General features: G+C 35.6%; 1 protein-coding gene across 1 annotated transcript in view; it reads left to right on the top strand.

The window, feature by feature from the left end:
* The window catches only part of LOC134538742 (LIM homeobox transcription factor 1-beta), a 42,053-nt gene extending 19,303 nt beyond the window's left edge, over positions 1-22,750 (top strand). The window contains exons 3-8 of the mRNA XM_063380253.1: positions 210-430; positions 3,176-3,178; positions 5,239-5,372; positions 6,515-6,713; positions 21,002-21,100; positions 22,454-22,750. Of these exons, the coding sequence (XP_063236323.1) occupies positions 210-430; positions 3,176-3,178; positions 5,239-5,372; positions 6,515-6,713; positions 21,002-21,100; positions 22,454-22,686 (889 nt within the window). The 3' untranslated portion in view covers positions 22,687-22,750. The remainder of the gene's footprint in view (positions 1-209; positions 431-3,175; positions 3,179-5,238; positions 5,373-6,514; positions 6,714-21,001; positions 21,101-22,453) is intronic.
* The last annotated feature ends 179 nt before the right edge of the window (positions 22,751-22,929 follow it).

Here is a 22,929-nt window from a genome sequence, read left to right as displayed (position 1 = left end):
GCGATTCGCTTCGAGAAATGTGGTTCATCACGCTCGAAGTCATTTTAGAGAATTCTACGTTCGATTTCGTGTCCACGTCAGTGCGCTCGTTACCGAGTTTAGATGTTACACATCTCTGGCGAGTACTGAAAGACTCGCTCACATATTTATTGTCTTGAGGTTTTCTCTGAGACATACAGTGTCCAGAGCAATGTGACGTGTGCGCGCAGGAAGTTCGGCGTGAAGTGCTCGCGCTGCGGGGACCGCCTCCTGCCGCACGAGATGGTGATGCGCGCGCAGGCGCACGTGTTCCACCTGCAGTGCTTCGCGTGCGCCGCGTGCTGCCAGCCGCTGCAGAAGGGCGAGCAGTTCGTGCTGCGCGCGGGCCAGCTCTTCTGCCGCCACGACTTCGAGAAGGAGATGTACCTGCTGCAGCAGGCCAGCCCGTCGGGTGAGCGAGACAAACACCCGGGCCCCCAGTTTTTTAAAGGTCCACTTTTTTTAGGTGCAGCATCATGCAACAAAAATTGACAGGACAAAAAAAGGCTACATACAAATAAAAATTATATATGTGCTTTTAAATCATATTCTTTACTGATATTGAATACTGGTCCATAAAACTAAAAAAAAAAAAATTAATGTGAATAAACGTTTTCAAGGGTATTTATATAAGAGAGTTTATGTTCTGATGTGTAATTTATTTGCATTATAAATTATTAAGTTATTATTTTTAAATATTTAAAATTAACTTATAAGAATAAACATTCAGCATATTTATTGACTTTCATTATTAATTAAAATTGATCTAGATTATTTTACTAAATTAAATAATTAATTTTATACACATAACTATTTAAATTAAATTTTTAATTTGGTAGTATTTATACTTTAACAATCATATTTTTAACTTACTTTATTTCTATGAATTATTTACATGCAAATTTAAAGTTAGATTTTTATTAATGATATGTCAAGTAAGTATAATTTCTAACGTGCGCACATAAGTACATGCACCCATTTCTTAAACTCTTTCAGCCTATTTATCCACTAAAGTGTACAATATATATCTCAATAAAACATGGAGTTTAAAAAAACCTTGAATGTGTAGGTTAAGGTGTAACTAAATTCTAGTGTACATGATACTTTATGGCTATGTAATAAATTTTATTTTACTTTTAATAATTACTGTAAAGTAACTATACACTAATATATTAATAACACAAGATTATTACCAAAAAAAGTCAATAAAAATTAAAATTAGATATTCCTTAGTAATCGTCAAAGTCAGTTTGCAAGTGTTAATGCTTGGGTTCACTGCAGGGACGTATCTAGGCTTTCCTTCGCTCGAGGCAGAAATTGTGATTGGCACTCCCGCTCCCCTCCCTCCTAACAATGAATAACCTGCCACGATACACTGTCCACCCACTTTATTGAGAACTGTTGGAAAGTGTACTTATATGAACAACCTCTTTGGATATATTGATTGAGGTCAATACCTTTATTCACTTCAATATTTTGTTTCTCTTTTGTTTAAGTATGTTGGCCATTGTTCGTGTTCTCATATTTCAGATTACATGCGTTTATCTTAAGTATATAATGGTTTTTTCTTTTTCCACTGTTGCCCTAAATTTCCATCAAGAACTAGATTATTGATAAATGAGTAAAATTGAAATATTACTATATACCTAAAATACCATTATTTTTTCTATTCATCTTTTATTTCAAATTTTAGTAATTACTCTAGAAAAAAATTGGTCCTACACTCCCTCTAACCCAGCTACCCTGAGGCAAGTTGCATCACCTACCCCTCTTCCCTAGAACCATCCCTGCTTTACTCTAATAGGACAACAAATACATAGGAAACCCTACAAGTAATGCAATACGTACAGATCACGTACAACAGTTATGGCCACAGTGATGTTTATAGTCCTCACAACTTTTTTTAACTGTGAGGTTTCTAAAGTTATATATACAATAATAGGAAGCTCGAAAAAGAATTTTTTGCCCCTCGATGACCCTGCGCATGCACCACATGTTACCTGCTTCTTGCCAACAAAGTTCACCCACTTCATGGATGATGAAGAACCGTTCAACTAACTACTCATCTGCTTCCGTTTCCTTTACCAAACTTTTTTTAATTTGAAAACTAATTTATCAGGAATGATTTCTGAATGTTGACACATTTTTCTTCCTTTAACCCCACATACTTCTCGTTACCACTCCACTGAATTAATTTTTGTAATTCTATCCACTGAAAAATTTGGAACTGATTAAATTTCTTCATCCATATATCTAAATATTCCAGGCAACTTATATATTATATATTTATACACACACACATACACACATATATAGCTATATAATAGGATGTTGGTATGTATGACATTGATAAAACTCAACACCGTTTGACTAATCATCATGAAAATTGGCACATCAAGTGTTTTTTAATGGAGAAGGTTATTATACTGTCCATTCTTTCTAACTTTCCCCTAGATGGCGCTGCAACGCATCAACTTCTAAAACGTTTAACCAATCACCATGAAAATTGGTATATTGTGATATTTACTGTCCTTAATCCTAAATAATCACAAATAGTGATTGTGACTCTCATTAGTAATTGGTGGGTGAATTTAAAATGAAATACCATTCAAACACTTTAAAGATTCTAGATTACATACAAAATATACATCTGGCAGGACATCTGCCGGGTTCTGCTAGCATCAAATTTTTGCAATTAGGTACATTTTTTATAATGGTACCTACACACTTATTCTCACCTTTCTAACTCTTTTTCATAACTTCATTCACTTTCATGACAATAATTCAGGAAATTCTATTTATTAGTCATTTTCCAAGTGAAAAAAAAATTGAGGTGAAACATTAAATAAATGTATAAAAAAGGAATACAAAATAGTAGACAATTTAGATACGAGAGAGTACAAAATGAAGGTACCCATCAAAATAGAAGATGTAATCTTAAGAGTACACCCAGGAACACACTCAAAACATTTGTGTATGTATGGCTGATCAGTAATTGGCAAGGGAAGCCTTCATTTCACAGACGAGAGAGCCACACCCGAAGTTCATGCTCGCTTTTTGTTTCCGTTCTATCTCATTGTATAAACCGGTGTGGCATTAAATTTTGCGGTCGATTAGGATAGGTTAGCTACATTATAAATACTTTAAAACATTGTAGATGGTTGGTTATATTAGGTAAGTATAGCTACATTAAAAATACTGTAAAATCATTTTATGGTTGCTTAGCAAATAACTTTTTAATATGTAGATATCCAGGGCTAGGAAACTGTTTACATGATTTCACAGTATCTTTAATTTATCTATCCTAACCAAATCAACCGTCCACAATGTTTTAAAGTATTTATAATGTAGCTAACTTAACCTAATTGACCATTAGTTATCATGAGTTACAATGAACAAAAAAAAACTGGAAGATGCACGATCGGGCGTTTGGCTCTCTCGTCTGTGAAAAGAAGGCTTCCCAATTGGCAATGCTATTATTAACATTTTTTTGCAAAGAGCAATGAAATAGCCACCATAAACTTCCTTCGATACAATGTAAACCATTTATAAAAAATACTAATCTCAAAAGTTGGCATCATGTGCAGCAACATTTTTATTTTGTGCTCCGGTATACATGCAGTTCATAGCAGCGATTGCTCGAAACCAGAATGAAGTAGGCTGTGCACTGATGCATCTCATCCTCATCACAAAAGCATTACCTACCTAGGATATAATCCACGAATCTCAAATACTACTTTACCCAGTTTAACTTAACACCCCTACAGGCACCAATTGCAATACTATCACATACAGGATTCAAAAAAACTAAACATTTCATGCATGTTTCCTTTTGCATGTTTTTAGATCAAATAGTTATGCACAGAGGCTTAAGGTGAAGGATCGGTCAAGTTTATAATCTGTTCCAAACTACTAGGGTACCAGCTCACTGCTCAATAGTTTGAGTCATGTCAGGGTGTTGAGATTAGAGGGCATGCCTAGTCAGGGGTGTATCCGTGTTAATGAGGTAGAATAAGTGCGACGCTTGCTGGTGCTTCCAGCACGGTGTCGTCTAGGAACTGGCACACAGTCTTCTCGTCGTGCATAGGGCAACTTTGAGATTTGTGAGGTAACTATTACATCATTTGGCAGAGAAATGGAGATACAGTTGTAATGCAAGTCCCTTGAGTTATTTCAAGAATCTCTTAATGAGTGTTTCATATCTAAAAATTACTATGAAAACACATGTTTTAGTCATTTTCATTCTTCTAAAAGTAGAGTTTAAACAATATATACGAGAACAAAACTACTCTTCCACCCTCAGAGTATTCGTAAATATTTTTCTTAAAATGACAGTAGTTTATTATTTTCAGCAGTTTTCTAATTGCATGGATTTTCCCTAAGCTCTGCACACTGTATGTGTGCGAGGTACCCGAGCACATTATCCTGCAATCCTCACCACGTGGGTAAGATACATCAAGAACAAATGTCAAAGAGGACTCAACATTTCCAGATGCACACAAGTGGGTTTTATGTTTTGATGATTTCAGTGTTTAATTCTATGAGTGATTTTCCTAGGAAGTTTCAGCTGTAATATACAATTTGATTAATTTTCATAAAAAAATTTTAAAAAGTTTATTTTGAACAACTTATACCAATTAGAACAGCATTTACCAAATTTTTAGAATCAATGCATCCCAACCATAAATTTCTAAAATGTGCAGTAGACTAGGTACTTATAGTTTTACAAACCTATATTATATTTTTTCTTCTGGATTTAAAATTTTAAGAACTCTTTTTAATATAAATAAACCAGTTGTATTCTACTGTAGTATTCAATAATGTTTATGTTAAAAATTTATACCAAATACATGAATATATAATTATTATTTACTAAAATCTTGCAGTGTAGCCAGGATATATTTCAGGGATTATACTTTGTGTGAACTTCACTTTTTAGTGCTCAGTATTTGAGTTGTGGACTACAAAGGTAAAGGAATTTCAAGGAGACTTAAATTCTGATATCTTCCTCTGCTTGACTTGAGGCATCCAAAATTGTCACTTCGCTGTAATAAAGGTAGATAAATTGTTTACATACCTATGTGAACTGAACAGTAAAAATTAATTATTCAGATAGTGCTAGTGAGTATTTTACTAAATATGTGTTAAAATATGAAGTCATGTAATTTCTTATTACAAAAATGCAAAATGTTTCATTCGCATGGTGCTATTTGCCGGCAGATGATCTGCTGGATGAAAACAGTCGACCCCGAGATGGGAGAAGGGGCCCGAAGAGACCAAGGACCATCTTGACATCAGCACAAAGAAGACAGTTCAAAGCATCCTTCGAAATAAGCCCAAAGCCATGTAGGAAGGTACGTTACCATAACAGTTTACAATTATGTTTTATTTTTGAAGTTAACCAGTGACTATTTTTTTTTTGTATCCAGGATTTAGTAAAATTTAAGTATTCAAAAAACATTTACAAAAATTAATTTATTAAAAATTTCAAAAAGGGAAGATTGCATTAAAAAATTAATATTTTCACATGGCAATATGACGAAAAATTTTAAAAAACACGGGCTACCTACCAAAGCAAACATCGAAATTAATTATTAGTAAAACTTTGATCAATCTTGTAGCAGTTTTGTTAAGAGTACACCTTTTTTTTTATATATTTTGCAATAAAAAAATAGTGAACAATTTCAGCCTCCAGTAGACATAATTAATTTAAGAACTATCTGAACATCACTCATTTAATTGGTTTCATCAAACTATTATATCGTCTAGTAGACCCAACCTAGTGGGATTACAATTTAAGGGTAAGTTTATGTTCATGTGCATTACATGTGATTTTACAATTATAGAGTTTTGCCGACTTTCAATAGTAAATAAAAAAAATTAGAACAAGAACTAACATACATGCCAAAATTAAAACTACAACCTCTAGTAAATCACTTTAAAAAGCACATGTCTCAGAAACAACGTACTGTTTTTACTTATTAATTATACTTATTAACTTAATTAGCTTAGTAAATAAATTTAGTATTATTACTTCCTTTAAATGACTCTGTCTGATGGCATAAGAGGAACAATTTGTAATTTTGTAAATTTTTTGTCATTTTTTTAATAAAGCCCTTTTTATTTACTTTAAGATAAGTACTAATTTTATAAAAAAAATTTTTTTTCAAATATACAAAAACTTAAATCTCTAATCAAAGAATTTCATTGAAATTGGTAAGGAATGAGCAAAGTTAACAGTATCTTTACAAAATTGGGACATCATAAAAGTTTAAATTTTTGTATTGTACTTAATACTGAAAGAACTGTATGACAAACATATAGTAAATATACACCTACTACTAATTTGAAGGAAAAATTATACATGATTCAAAAAATCAAAATTAGACATGAATTTCCTACTTTGGGATGAGGATTCAGTGGGAAGTGTGAGATTAAAACTAAGTTAGGCCTACAGCTAATGCTTGTTTATTATTAAATGTTTTATTTTTTTTAGGTGAGAGAAGCTTTAGCCAAAGAGACGGGTTTAAGTGTCCGAGTAGTACAAGTTTGGTTCCAGAATCAAAGAGCTAAAATGAAGAAGTTGCAGCGCAAAGCGAAACAGGAAGCTGACAACAAGACATCTTCAAGTGACAAAGATAAGGACAGTAAAGATGACAAAGTCATCAAACAAGAGCCTTTATCTAGCGATCACAGTGAGTTCCATTCTCATTCATAACTAGGGGCAGGCATTTTTTGAAAATACAGTAAGTCCTCGGTTTACGTCGGGGTTACGTTCCTGAAAACCGCGACGTAAATAGAAAAGACGCAAAATGAGCCATGTTTCATGCCACCGGCCGGCCACGGCCCAAGGTCGGCCGGAAGGGGTAGGAGAAAATGCTGTGTCGTTGCAGGAAGTAGATAACACTTCTACGTGCGAGATACGTGGGTGGCCGAGCGGGCAGGCTGGTAGTATTGCATCACCGCACGGAGAGCAGCGGAGAGCAGGAAGCGTCCCTCATGATGTATGATAAGATAAGGCGGTAAACGTGTAGCTTACGCTACATAGCATAAATTAACTACCAAAGGAAACAAAGAATTATAAACGAATTATATACGGTGTTTTGGTTAAAATAAAGATTTACGGTCATTGTAAACTACGTTATTGTGAATCGGCGACAACTTAAATTGAAACATGAGTACTCAAACATTAGCGACGTTAATCCGAAACGACGTAAATCGGTACGACGTAAATAGAGGACTTACTGTAAATCTGAATGCCCATTAGACTGCACATAGGTTTCTTCCATGAATATTGCAGTCATCTGCGAGAGAAGCCATCCATTGCCTTATTTGACTGAGCCACTCAGGACGCATTTACTTCAGCACAGAATAGCTGTGATTGGTGTTGTAACAATAAACATATACCTGAAAAGAACTCACCCAATTACGAAACACAGACGAAGCTACTGTTAAAACTTTCAGCTAGTCTTGAAATATTTTTGTGAAAAATGCATGCCCCTATTCATAACCTATTTTAGATGACACCACCAATCAGGCTCAAATCATTAAGTAAGTTCTATCTAGGTACAGTATTTTAGTATATGGTAAATTAGTTGCAGGCCACACCATACCACAAAATTTATGAACATTGACCAAAGATGAATTCTCTCTAATTTAGCATTATATTGGCTTGTAAAGTATTAAATAATAATAGGTACAAAAGAACACTGTAATATGTTTATAATTGTGCTTACAACATATCCTGTTTGTAAAACCTTTATTTTACACTACCAGCATTTTCTTTACATGAAAAAGGCATACATTATGCATGTAACATTTATTGTTTTAATATCACCTGCTTATAGCATCATGAAATAGGCTCTAAAATTGTAAAATTATTCGTTATTTTTGCATGGTGATTGTCATCAAGCCAAGTAATCACATACTGATTTGACAGTAAATTAATTCAAGGAAGGATTTGTAAAAAAAAAATACTTTATTTTACATGAATACCATGAAAAAAATTCTACAGTGTAAGTTCACATCTTTAAGCAGGACTTAATATATACCAAGTTTTTGCACATGATAGCTATTGGAAATTGAGTAAGAGAGTCTAAATGGTTCCAGAAAATCCGAATTAATGTCTTGAAAATTCATTCTCACTAATGATAAGTGAAAATTTATACGGGTGTTTCAACACTAAGCAGGAGCACATTACAAAGTAAGCTCGAGTTTTTTTAACGATTTCTCACTGAAATTAAGTTTCAAGACCATACAGTGCAGCTAACAATACTATCATAAGAATTAATAGTTGATTCCACACAAGAGGTGTGTTTCACGGTGCATAGAAAAATTAATAATGTTGCACATACAGCATTGAACTCTGTAGCGTTTCCCGGGGGAAAGCCCACGAGATTACATTATCATTCCCGTTTCACAGTTACGACTATGCAAGTGTAAGCAGACCCTCCACAGCAAGAGGCTTTTTAATTCCAAGGGTGGGCCCTTCCCTACCCCTTCCCTCGATATTTAAGCCCATTGTCATGAATATGCATTAATACTGGGATTTTTACTTGTTTGTTGTGGTGGTTCCTTTCTTGCAAGCATATTATAAAAAACTTTAAGCCCCAAGTTTTCTGTTGAATAAAATGGTATTGATAAAATAGACAAGTTATTTAAAGATGACTTATATCCAAGAATTTCCAGAAAATATAACACTCAAACTACATAACAAAAAATTTTTACTATTCAGTACCCATAAATAACCACCTACTAAAAAAATTAATAAATAAATAAATAAATAAAGTTCTCCATTGGTAATTGTAGCTGTACTGCTATACCCAAAATTTTAAAACTGTTAAATTTTCATGGGTGCAATAAATTGTATTGCTACAATACAAAACAACTTAAAGTGGCCACCAAGCTGGGCTGCTAACATTAACAAATTATTCCAGATTTATTAAAAGTATCAGTGGTTACGAAAAGGAAGAGCCACTGCACTTTCCTATCTTAGTTTTGTTCCATGTATTATGCCATTTATTATTTGAACAGTAAAAAAAAACTAAAATGTGTGTTTTCACTTTTTTTTAGCTATAAAAAATTTGGTACACAGTTATGTTAGTAGGACAGCTACGTGCAGGAAAAACTCCACCTTATAATTACAGTAAAGTCTCGCTGAACCAGACCCCACTCGTCCAGACATCCGTGTAATCCGAACTGAAAAGATTTTAAGTTTTGGCTTTGTTGATCCTAACACTTCTTCGGTTAAAAACTTAGGTCCACATATACGGTAGCATCTCTACATATTATTATAATACTGTAACAGAAGTGTGTCTGTCTCTTTGTTCGAGCATCGCACAATAACTACTGGACAAATTTTGATGAAATAATTTGTGTTTAAAAGCTTATGATCAGACTTAAAAACTGGTATACATTTTATCTTTCTACAATAATGGGAGCCGGAGATATAACAGTAAAACCACATTTTTTTCACAACCAAGTGCAGCCAATATAAGATGAGTTCCCATTTCCAGTATATTCATTTTAAGGGGGGTCATAATACCTGTAATCTACATTTCAAATAAAAACATGATTACATATATTAAAAATAACGTAGGTAATTGTAAAAAGGTTTAATTATTTTAAGCATAGCTATAACCAAAGTAAATTAAAGTGTAAGTATAAACTATGGCATAAGCTTTAAAACTAAATAGGTGCATGTTTTTCATTTTTTAAAATTGGCTGTCTCTTAAAATAAGGTGTGATTTCATTAAGATAAAATATATCCTTGAAAATATTAAATTGGAAAATAATATCAGATCCTTAATTTACACTAAAAATTTAAAAAGCTAACATAAAACTACTTTACAAAATATCAATCTTAAACATTTTGTTATGAATCAAATCATTTATATGCCTGACAATTTATTTTATCTGTTTCTATAGAAAAAATGTTTGGAATCAAACACCTACTTTTTTTCAATGGTAAGACATCAGCATTCCTGACATTGCACGAGCAAAGCCACAGGTTATTACCTAGTTAAAACTGAAATTGAGCTGCAGGAAAAATTTTAAATATTTAAAAAAAAATAGATTTTTATAGTTTTATTCATCTAAAACATTTATAATGTGCATTTTAAGGGAAATTCCATTTGATCAAGTCATTATGTGGTACAGACAGGGTCCATTCCCAACTAATCCGGATTAGCGGGACTCTACAGTATGTAGACACTGCTTAAAGTGTCTCACAGAGGCACATTACTGATGCAAAGATTGCGTGCCAGTTCTGTGCCTCGTGCGCACGGGCAAAGAGGCGTGGGATGCATGAGCAAGTATTACCCTTAGCAACCCCGCGCTTTTAGAGCTCGCATGTAAACATTGAATTTAAGTGATAACTAGAGTTCCGTAAAAATGGTTTTATTTTTTACCACATTTCGTTTTAAAGGTTAAGCATTTCGGTTTTATTTCGCTGTTATGATTTTTTATGTGGTTTTAAGTCTAAAATATTTGTAACAGTTTTTTGAAACGTATAAATAAGTTAATTGAACAGATTAAATTAATTTTAGTCACACAGTGCACACTTACAATAAAAGAAAGCTATATTAAATTCTCAATAAAAATGTTTTTTTAACATTCACATGCAACTTTACATATTAAAATTAAAAACAGGTGTAATAAGATGCCAAAAAAAAATATATTAAGTTGGCCTCATTGAAAACAAAATTAAGAGATACAATATCTGAAGAAAAACAAAAGCAAAGTCACTTAGTCTTTGTTGTAAGAAACCATTGTGTATATTTCTGCATTTTCTGGTGTAAGTCGTCTTCTCCGGTCACTAACAATACAAGAATACGTTGAGAAAGACCTCTCAGAATCAGCATTGGATGCAGGCAGCCACAGCAATTTGAGTGCAAACGTTGAAAATTGAGGATAATCTGCTCTGAGAGAACAGAGAATTTCACAGAGATCAACATACTCGATATTTGGATCTTGCAGCTGTTCTGCAGTTATTCGCTTCAGGACCCTTAAACCTTCAATTACAGATGATGGTTCCAATCTACATTCCTTGAAAGTTGGCAGTTTATGCAATAGTGTTGTAATGTCTTTTTCATTCGACTGGCCTACGAGATGTCTTGGATGTAGCATTCCACTGCAAGCATGAAAAATGCTTCTGGCAGGATCCGAAGACATCAACGCTTTCAGTTTAGTTTCACTTTGTTGAGCATCTGTTTTCAGTTTATTTACAACCTCAGCTTGCTTCATAGTTCGAAGAATAGACAGTTTCTGTTTAGTAGCATGTGAGAAAATTCCATCTTTGAGTAACTCAAGCTTAGTACAAATGTCTTCCAACTTGCACTGAAGTAAGTGTGATGTCGGGAATGAAGTCCCGACTATTAACTTGGTTAATTTTGTACAATTCTCAGCAACAAAACAAGCTTGAACTCTGACTTCCTGAAGTTCATGTTGAGTCATGTCATTTATGTCTTTCACCCTGAATTGTTGCAATCAATCATTTCATTCATGAATGCAATTACATCGTCAAAATGTTTGTCAATGTACACCACTGCCTTAAACCAAGAATTCCAACTTGTTGGTACTGGCAGAGGAAACAATTTCACTGCTTGTGGGTCTTCTTTATATCTTTCACTTTAAAAGGTCAGGTACGCATGTCTCCTTTTTCTAGTGTTCAAGAATGCACTTTTAACATTTATGACAAATTTGTTCAACTCCTTAAGTGTATGCTGCCATATGTTGCCTACATGATTTATTTTATGTGCCCAACATTGTATATGGATCAAATGTTCACCAATAACACCAAGAAGAGTAGTAGCACACTTATTCATATATGGAGCTGAATCTGTCACAATCGCAATACAGTTTTCAAACTTGACATCATATTTGTTCAGAATTTTTTTTTTTTTTATTTTATTTCCAAAATTCGTTCAACAGATTCTTAAAAGAATATAGAACATGTCAATAAAGTCAACAAAAATGAACAATACAAACAATCAAATTAATTAAATCATAATATCACATCAAATTAGTACTAATTAAAACAAAAATATTAAATACATCAATATACAAAGAAATCATCATAAGTTATTCTAAACATTATTATAATATTCATTTAATGTATAAAATGAATTTTCTAATAAATAGTTTTTGAGTAGAACTTTAAATAGTCTTGGGTTGCAATGGGAGATTGCTTTTAGTTTATGAGGGAGTGCATTGAAAAGTTTTATGCCAGAGTACAGTGCACCTGTATCGCCTGAGTGCATGTGCATACCTGCCAACCTTACAGAAAAGAAATTAGTACAATTTACAAAAGAAAATAGTACAATTATAGTACAATCATTGAAAGGCAATTTATATATGTAATAGAGGCACGGCAAAAATTATTTTGTTTTGCACATATAATGTTCACGAAAAAACTGTAAAAAACAATATAGTAATAATTTGGTTTTGGAAACATACCTTTTTTTTTATGATTCTAAGTGCATGTCACTGGATACGTACATATAATGGTGCTTGAATACGTTATTTATTTTTTCTGCAGCAGGGATACATGTGTGGCAGATTTAGCTTTCTTGAGAAAAGTTTCATCGAAGTCTTGTTCATAACAAATGCTGTTAGTACGTTTTGCCAACAATATACTGTTTAAAACCTTGTCTGACATTGAAGCTCTGAAAGTGGTCCTATTTATTTTAATGCTGCTAAAAACCCTCTCACACTCAGCATTGCTATGTGGAATAACCAACACTGATAGCATTGCATGAGCAACTCTGTCATACTTAAGACCACCAACACCACTACCTATTTTCCCTATGTAAGACCACAACTTGTCTATTCTCTCCACTGAATCCAGTGGGATGTCATTGTCCACCTGCAAAGAACAAAACTGTTGTTGAAGAATGTCTAGTGCCTCTTCACGTGTCTCCCCATCCTTGATAAGTAGAACAGCAGGAAACATGTCCACAAAATACTTCACTGAAGAAAATGATGAGCTCTCAATATTTTTCACATTAACCACTTCAGCATGCTTTAAAATTTCATTTTTCAAGGGAAATTTCAAAATAATGTAATCACATGAGAGTTTAAATTAATTCCGAACTGATGTGTAAAACTTAGATTTGTCAGACTGTGTCAATGCAGCCACTACTTTTGATGCATTGCAACCCACAACTATGTCTTCATCGGACTTCTGGTTTGTAGCACTATTGTACAGAACATCAAGAACTGGTGTTGTCTTGATGACATGAGGTTTTACAAATTTCACAAGCAATTCTTTTAACACGTCTGTCAACAATCCCCTAAGAAGATGTATGTGAGGTGTTTGAGATTGCAGGATAACATGTCTTATCAAAAACAGAAATAACATGCCACAAAAAATAACAAACTGCTTTATTTAGGTCATCAGTGAGAAACATGAAAACTCTCTCTTGACGTGACAAAATTGGAATGGTTTTTTGCTCTTCTGGTTCACATGACTGCTTGATCTTCTTGCCATAACAAAAGTTATCTGAAGTTGAAGTTCTTTTTAAGGAACTTTCACCTGAACGCAAGCCTGCATTTCTGTTTTCATCTGAAACTCTGCAAGAACTTTCTTCGACTTTACCTGGCAACTTCTTAGGGATTTTGTACAAATGTAAAGAACCTTTTGGACATTCAAGCTTACTATCTACTTCTTCTTTATAAAACCAAATTAAGGGTTGCCACAAATCTATTAACCTACCGATACACTCTCCCAGGGATAGCCACCTAGTGGAGACATGTTTCAAGAATTTCTTTGATTTTTTGTCACAGAAGATTTGCAAATTCTTGAGCTGCTCTTTACGTTTAGCACTTTTATGCAAATAGTAGTAAATATCAACAAGGATTTCATCTACACGAACATGAAGCTCTGTGGAACCCTTTTCTGCTGCTAAGTGCAGTAAATGGCATGCACATCCCAAAACAATAATATTTTCATGGTGTTGCTGAAGTTCTGCGGCTACACCATTTTTGTGGCCAATCATGACCGATGCATTATCGGAACCTAGGGCAATGCAATTTCTAACAGGAATGGAATGCTTTTCTAAACTGTTGAGCAACATTATCCCGATGTTTTTCCCAATTGCAGCATCCTCTAACGGTACAATTTCAAGCAAATCCATTTCGATTGAGAATCTTTCTTACTAAAATAGGTCACTACAACTGGGTAAAGCTTAGAATCATCATTGCTACCATCTGTAGCAATTGAAAATGGAACTTTTTTCAACATACCTGCTGTAACATTTTGATGCTCACTTGCCATTTCTGCAATTATTGCAGTGGTTTTGGTGCGTCCACAACTGTATTTCTTAGATTCTTCGCTCCAGGGGAAACATTTTTCTCAACAAAGGTCCAGCATGATCTGCTACTGACACCGGCAGGTTATGTTCCAGAATAAATGATGTGAAATAACATTCTGCTCGAATAACACTAAAATCGTCACTTTGAACACTAAAAAAATTACTAATGTTGGTTGAACTTCCAAGTGAAGCATTCCTTGTGTGTTTCACTGTTCCTTCATGAACTTTCAAGTCATTTCTACCCCCGTGCGAAATATTTATTTCACACGAGCAATAAGCACAGAAAGCATAATTGACGCTAGTTTTTGAACGCCTAACCCACGGAATTTCTTTACTATAACAATCTAAAAATACTTGGTTATAAGATTTCTTTTTCTGTTTACTCGCCATTTTTACCGCGAATTTCCGCGCATGCTTGAAAACAAACAATTCCCGTACGCGTAGGTGTAGCTTCTGCCTGTAGCAAACACGGAAATTTTCCACTGCCAATGGCGTTCAAGGTTACGTTCGTACAATGAGTGAATATTACGGTACGCTGTAGTGAAAATATGGCATAACTACTACAAATGGAGTATGCTAGTTCCGAAAATATAGTATTACGAGCTTTCTTTATTATCTACTAAACGTCTTCTGTTGTGTACGATCTTGATACCGCATGTTCCATACCGTAATTGTATGACATCAGTATAGATTTACTGTTACAAATCACCCAAATGAGACAAAAATTGAAAAAAGCTTGGAAATCGTACTATAATTTACACCAATAGTACAATCGTACATTAGGGCGCAAAATCATACATTGTACGGGAAAATCGTACAAGTTGGCAGCTATGCATGTGGTTGAATTGGCCGTATCCAAAACAACTGAGGAGGCCAAATACACATCTTGAGCTGATGAAGGTTTCAGTGTTTCAAAAAGGATATTAAACACACAGTTTCCATTTTTGTCCATGGTTTCATCACACAATATTACCAAGTCTTTATTGCTGATGTTTTCCTTGATTCCCTCCATCATTTTCTGACCAATCAAAGGGACATATTTCCTTTGCAATGTGTCGGCACAAGGCAAATCTCCACCTCCAGTTACGTTACCAGCTAGCCAGTTCCGTAAGCTGGGATGATCAAGTTTTTCTAGAAGGATTCCAGCAGCAATGAAGGCCTCCGTGGTGTTCTTCACAAAATATTCTTTCTCAGTTTTTGCCTTCTTAGAAATTTCTTGCGCCTCTTGAAGTGATACTTGTCTCTTGCATACACTGCCAAGTTTTTGTTTCTTGTGATGATCACTTTCCAAAGGTTTTTTTTAAGTATCCATTCGTTCACGTTCTAACCGACAATTACAGAACTTGCACATGAGAATATTGTCCGTAACATAAAACCCGTCACACTTGAACTGCGTGGCCCTGACCTGAGGGGTTACTTTAGGCTTAGGCATATTTAGAAATAATTTCCTCAGCTTGACATAAAAATGCCGTTGTATAATAACTTCACATACTTCGTTAAATGATAAAAAAAACCTGTCACTTAACGAACAACTACGAAAATATTACATGTGCACGTGGCTTTAAAACAAAGATGGCACAGTAAAATCATAGATGTATGTTAGTAGAATACTACATGTAATACTTGGTAAAATCGATGGATACGATCCGAAATCATAATTACCCAGCGCACGTGTATCTGTGGAGTTTACATCTATGGTGGAAGCAGATATCGATTGTTTTTGAAAGCTTAGGGAAGCAGTGTTGCCAACCGTAGCATAATTATGCTACATGTAGCAGAATTTGTTGTTGCTGTAGCATGTAGCGTATGAAGCCAGTTATGCTACGCAAAAGTAGCATAATTTCTTTATTTCAGAAAAAAATGAACTGTAAAGAATTGAGTTCAAAAGCTACAAATTTAACTAAATACTGTATAACACAGTTTCGGTGCTACATGCACAGACTGGGATCTCTGATTACACAGCCACACACACTGCTATCTTTCAGCGACGTCTTGAAAGCGGTATCGTTTGTAGGGAAATTATTATTACTTCCACGATCAATGGAACACTTCTAGCAAGACAAACAGTGAAGATGTCTGGATGCTGTACAGGCTTCACTCCAACCTAAAGCATGGTTGGCCGTATGACAAATACATCTTTGTATCCCAGGACCAGTACTTTGACTTCTGCGAATGTGCTAAATTCTGCTGACGACAGCAGTACAGAGCATGAAGCTCTTCCTTAGCTGTATTTTGCTATTAATATGTGTGTGTGTGTGTGTGTGTGTGTAAAGAAAAACAGCTTGGACTAAAAAGCAAATGGATATTAATTTATAATAATGCATATTATAATAATTTATGTGCAATATTAAGTTTTAGCAAATTTTTACAGCTTTATTATTGTGCATCGTAAAAGCAATGTTTTTCTACCTCAATAAATAACTTAAAAGAAAATTGGTTAAATGTAGCATAATTTTTCTCAAAATAGCATATTTTTTTCTGAGTTGTAGCATAAATATGTTTCAAAAGGTTGGCAACACTGTAGGGAAGTTGGCAGCTATAATTTATTTAGCAGTTGGTAGACTAGGTTTCAGATCGAAAATATCGTGAATACTGGGCCTAAGTTCTAAGGCCGTGATTTTAACTAAAATGAACAGTCTTCTTGATTAAAAGGTTATTTAATACTTTGTATAAACTGGATGTTCAAATAATTATATTTAATCAGAAAAAAAAATTTTCTCAGTAATAAACATATGCGATGGTGCATCTTCAACTATTGCAGCGAAAACATGGCAAACAATACACGAGAGACACACGGGTTTTAAGTTAATTTCGTTTTTATTTCGCGGAAAACAACTATTTCGCGGTTTTTTCGCTAATTGAGGTTCATTTCCGTGTTATTTCGCGATATCGCAATTCGCGAAATTTACGTGCCACTAGTAATAACCATTAGGACTGTGGATCAGACACATCACACGGCTGCTGTGAACTTCCCACCATGGCACGGTTTATGAGAGTACCATTAAGTACAGTGTTTTCTCGTATAATCGTCGCACATTTTATTCTAAAATCAAGTTTGAAAAGTAGGGGTGCGATGATTATGTCGGGAAAAAAATTTTTGTTAGGTAAAGTTATTCATAAAAACAAAACCTGTTCATGGAAAGTACGTTTATTTAAAAAAAAGGTGGAGTATACAAGAGCACGCCAAACAATCTATATTAATAATTCCTTAAACAAAAACCTTTCTTCAACTTTAAATAGAAAAACCAAAACTCTAATGCGAACGCAAGCCACTTGAATCTGACGTGAACTAACGTGTCGTAGTACACACTTGCCACGAAAGAATGCGGGCTATCGAATTTAGTCAACTCAGCACCTGACAGAGAGCGCGCGTTGCATCCAATCGGCGAGATATCGATATTCGACTACGTGTTCGCGCTCTATACGGGAAGCAACATAACCAAACATGAATGATGCGCTGGCTACATTTTTATAAGCGGTACGCCGCGGTAACGCAGACAATCAGATAAAGGAAATACCGTTTAAAAAGTCTTTAAAAGAAAATTTACACGTCAGACAACTTTGTATTTCCGTTAATTAAATAAATAAGTGGTACTGACCGAAATTAAATTTTAGATTATACCTACATCGCGGCGACGCAGACGATCACATAAAGGAAATAACGTTTAAAAACGTCTTTATAAGAAAATTTACACGTCAAACAACTTCATAATTTCCGTTAATTTATTAAGTAAGTGATAAGGACCAAATAAATATTAGATTTCTACTTACTTTCTACACAAAGAGCTCGGCATCTACTAGCGGGACCAAAAACATCATGCGACGTTTACGCGAGAAGTTTTTTTATCCCAATTTTGACAGCCTAAAATATGGTTGTGACGATTACGCGCGTGCGACGATTATGCGATAAAACACGGTAAGCCGTTGGAAGAAAAGAGCTCATTATATATATATATATATATATATATATATATATATATATATATATATATATATATAGAATGTTGGTATGTATAACGTTGATAAACTACGACACCATTTGACCGATCACCATTAGAATTGGTATACATCAATATTTCAACACTGAGAATATTTTCACGATATGTATCCATTTTGCTATAACTCGCTACTAGATGGCACTGCAGCCCACCAACTTCTAAACATTTCAACCTATCACCATGGGCAAATTGAAAATCATAAGGTATAGACATACAAACAGCAATTGTTGTCATTTCTCTATGTCCACCACACTGTCATACAGAGCTAACCATTTTGCTTTACCTAGAGGATAATATATCGCCCTGTGTTCAGCCTGGGCAACACTGGGTACTGCAGCTAGAAAGACAAACTAACACTACATTATATTTTCAAAATTTGCAAATGTCACTGAAGAATATACGTATACACACACACATACATACACACACACACACACTAATAAAAATGGATTTTCAGATTTTCGTATGTATGACAAACTCTGATCCAGTTTAACAGATCTCCATGAAAGTTGGCACCTCTGATTTTTTTTTCATGGAGAAGGTTTCTATGCCATCCATTTTGCTATAACTTGACACTAGATAGAACTGTTACGCATCAACTTCTAAATCATTTGCATAACAGAAAATCAAAGGTCATAGACATACAAACAGTAATTGTGTCATTTCTCTATATCCACCACACTCTTATATAGCGCTATCGAATTTGCTTTAACTCGCAGACAAAATGATAATCAAAGCTTTTGCTCTGCATATTTATAATGCATAAGTTCCTAAACCCTTGTGGGCCGGCATGTACTCCCCAGTGGGGCTGATCCGACGGAACAAGACACGGCCTCGTATGATGAGGGAAACTAATACACCGTTTCATCATGGCTCAAGGCGTCGGAGAGGCCAGGGCTACCCATCCCAGCATCTGCACCACCCGCATCCTAGCCTATTCAGCGATCTGGTGCATTGAAGGGCTATGTCAAGAGGCTGAGGAACCCATCCCAGCATCAGCACCACCCCGCAACACCAACAAACCAGGGGCATCCTCACTGACATGCCACTTTACAAGTTACAATCTGGCGCCTATCTGAGCCTATCACATTCTGCAAACCCCCACCGGATATACTTATCGGTGCCTGCAGATAGCCCGTGATCCAACTGAGGCACCTATCCAAGCCTCTACTAGCTATCCAGGCTAGTACCGGAGCAGATCAAAACGATGCTCACACATCCATCCGTTTCGGTTAGTGGATTCCTAGGGTGTGCTCGTAAAGCTCAGAGCGACCACTTAACTTCACCAGACTGCCAGCTGGAGCTGACCAATCTAGATCAGAATGCCAGTGCGAATCCAACGCCACACGCCCTATAACAACCAGAGCATATGGATGGGGGTTATCAATTGGCCGTCCCAACCTACTGCCTAGATTTTTCATGGCACTTGGGGCTTCTTCAGCATAACCAGGGCGACTGTCCCGGTTCTGCTCATAACAGGAGGTACTTTGGGAACTCGAGACCTGCAGAACCAGGCCTTCGGATGTCCCACCGAACCCGGCTCCCGGAGTTTACAGTTTTTACGGCCCAGTTGTGGGACTCGATCAAGCATGAAACCACCTCCCAGTCCAGCCTCTACATTGCACCTTGCACATCACACATTGATAAGCAGGCCTTGGGGACCCACGGCTTGAGGGCCCAGCAGTGCTGTCCCCCCGATGAAGTTTCCGTCCCGTCTGCTGTTGCCTCAGTTAGGGGTTTTAACCTAACCAGATACCTCTTTGAGTGTCAGGACGAGGACTCCTGGGCAGAGGTCACTTTTGTCGAGACCACTGGTACCACGTGGAGGTAGTGAGTTGGCTTAGGTGCGGAGAGGATGTGTATTTGCATCCATGCGCCCATTCCGTGTTCCTATTGGATCACGTCTCAGATACTAGCACTGGCAACAGCTCCGACATCTCAAGCGGCAATCACCATCTCCAGGCAAAGTTTCACACTCCCAGCAGGAGAAAGGAACACACTCAGTAATTTTGTGTAATTTCTCTATATCCACCACACTGTCAAATAGCGCTATCTGATTTGCTTTAACTCGCTGACAATATATTGCCCTGTGTTCAGCCCGGACAAAGCCGGATACTGCAGCTGGTACGTTATAAAAGTGCTGTGCGACAAAAGTCATGAAATTTACAGCAGTATTCTTAGGTCATACAAACACGAAAGTTTTTTAATCCGGCACCTTCGGGACCTCCGCCATGCCGGATTATCAAACATGAATGTAGTTATAACGAAAATACCAAACAAAATTAGTATACAGTACAATGGTAATTGAAACCAGTTGTAATAAGCTACTATGGTAAGAAAAAATACACATAAACCATGAGCGAAATAAAAACGTGAGTAGTGTAATGGTGTGCCTGGCTCATGATCAAGTAAAGCCAGAATCTCCCCTAGAAAAAACAGAATATGAGCGAACTCAATCTGTGCCATATTACAGAATATGCCAAATCACAGAATGCCGGATAAAATAATTTTCACTGCATTAGGTGCAATTAAATCCTCTATTTTTAACACTTATTTGATTTCCTAGCTTACAAGATACGTAGTTAATTTTGTCTGTACTAATAAGCTGGAGTATTATTTACAGTGAATGAATTTTCTAAAATATGTTAATAACTGTATTAAACTTGTTTACAGATCATTACTTAAGCCTGAATGGACTTGGCTCTGGGGATGGGAGTTACACACCTTCAAGCAGCCAACCTTTAAACCCCAACATACCTTTCTCACCAGATGGTACGTATTGTGATCTGTAATATTTCCATTCCCACACATTACTTTGTAAAACTCGAATCTCCACAAAAATTCAACAATCTAAATTCTTGACTATTTCTAAACTAAATAGAAAAAATTTCCAATTTTGCATCATAACTTCCCAGAGCTAAGAGTTTTCTACAATTATTTTCTCACACATACTAACTTCCAGTACAAAAGACAGGGGGCAGTACTTCAAGACAAATTTCTGATTTAAGAAACATGCATAATTACATATGATATATACAAATAAATTCCCAACTGTTGTGGCCAGTTTACTGACAAAAATTCACAAAAATGTTATTTACAAGTTCAAAATCGAACAAGAGAAGCAAGGTCTCTGTAACAACTAAAGTGATTTGCATTTGTATGTATGCATGTATGAATGTATGTGATACTACCATTGATTAGATTGTCATAAAAAATATTAGGTAGACAGGTATGGGCTATGGAATTTTTTATTTTATGTATCAGAAAAATTGGTCGAGAGTTTTTGACATATTTAATACATGCACATGTAGTTTTCAAAGCATTACTTTAATTTCTATCTTGGGATCCGAAAAGGATGGTGTCCATAGAGATCAGGGTAATGCATGCTTTAAAGTGAACTAAAAATGTAACAAGCAATTAAATGTAACCGAATTATATCCACTACTTCTATAAGAATTATTTGTTGCATTAACTTTTAAAAATTTATAAAATTATTTACATTTTCATTATTTAGTTTTTATGTTGTCGCTTACATAGCAAATATTAGTTATCAGTAGAGACAAGATTTTAAGGTTTTATTTTTAGCCCAATTTTGTTTTTTTAATAGGAGATTTCAAAGTTATAGTTTTTTATCTTTTATGGAACCTGTTTATTTACAAAGATAGCAAATTATTGATCAAACAGTACACTTAAATGTTTCATAATACTAAATGATGCACTTCTACAATAAAATAATTTGTAATAATATCTAGGATAGAACTACTTAGAACAAAAAAAAATATATTGACATGTATTTATGTTTAAAAAATGTACCAACATCTAAATGTAAAAATGAGTCACTGATAACAGTTTCAAAATCAAAAAAAAATTTGAAATTTTTTTTTCCAAATCTTTTTAGTACATATTTGGTACAAACATTATTTTATTTATATTTCGTTGCTTTATGGTGTATTAACTTGCATTTCGGTGTTACACGGTGTATTGTCATACTTCTTGGTGTTCTTTCGGCTTTATTGCAATTCACCATATAATCTTGTCCCTGGATATTAGATATTTGAAAAAGGGAACATTGCAAGGTGTCAGTTGGGGGCGAACTACTAGTTCAGACCGGTTCTGCCCTGGCAGACGCGTACCCGACCCACTCCGGCGAGAGCTTCTGCAGCTCCGACATCTCCCTGGACGACAGCACCAACTACGAGCAGCTGGACGAGGGCGGCTCCGACACGCTGTCACTCCAGAACCTCGACCTGCCCCCCCACCCCTCGCAGTCGGACGGCCTGCTGCCGGGCATGGTGCAGGTCAACCCCATCGACAAGCTGTACCTCATGCAGAACTCCTACTTCAGCACGGAGCAGTGAGCCAGCGCCGTGCCTCTTCCAGACACAACCGTGCTGTTCAAGAACATGTCATGTGAACACTCCAGTGAAGACAAGAAACATATTACTGTTTTAACACGCGCGGAAGTGATCGACAAAACATGATCCAAGTGCCCAAATGCCCAACACTGTTCGTCTTTTGAGGCTGACCAAAGACACTGCTGAGGACTGCGTTGTTGCATCACTATTTAAGTCTAAGATGTGCTTAGTCAGTTCTAGCACGGA

The sequence above is a fragment of the Bacillus rossius genome, chromosome 1, assembly GCF_032445375.1.
Source record: "Bacillus rossius redtenbacheri isolate Brsri chromosome 1, Brsri_v3, whole genome shotgun sequence".
NCBI classification, from domain to species: Eukaryota; Metazoa; Arthropoda; class Insecta; order Phasmatodea; family Bacillidae; genus Bacillus; species Bacillus rossius.
The sequence above is the reverse complement of the archived record's forward strand: the minus strand, read 5'-3'. Positions and strand labels throughout refer to the sequence as shown.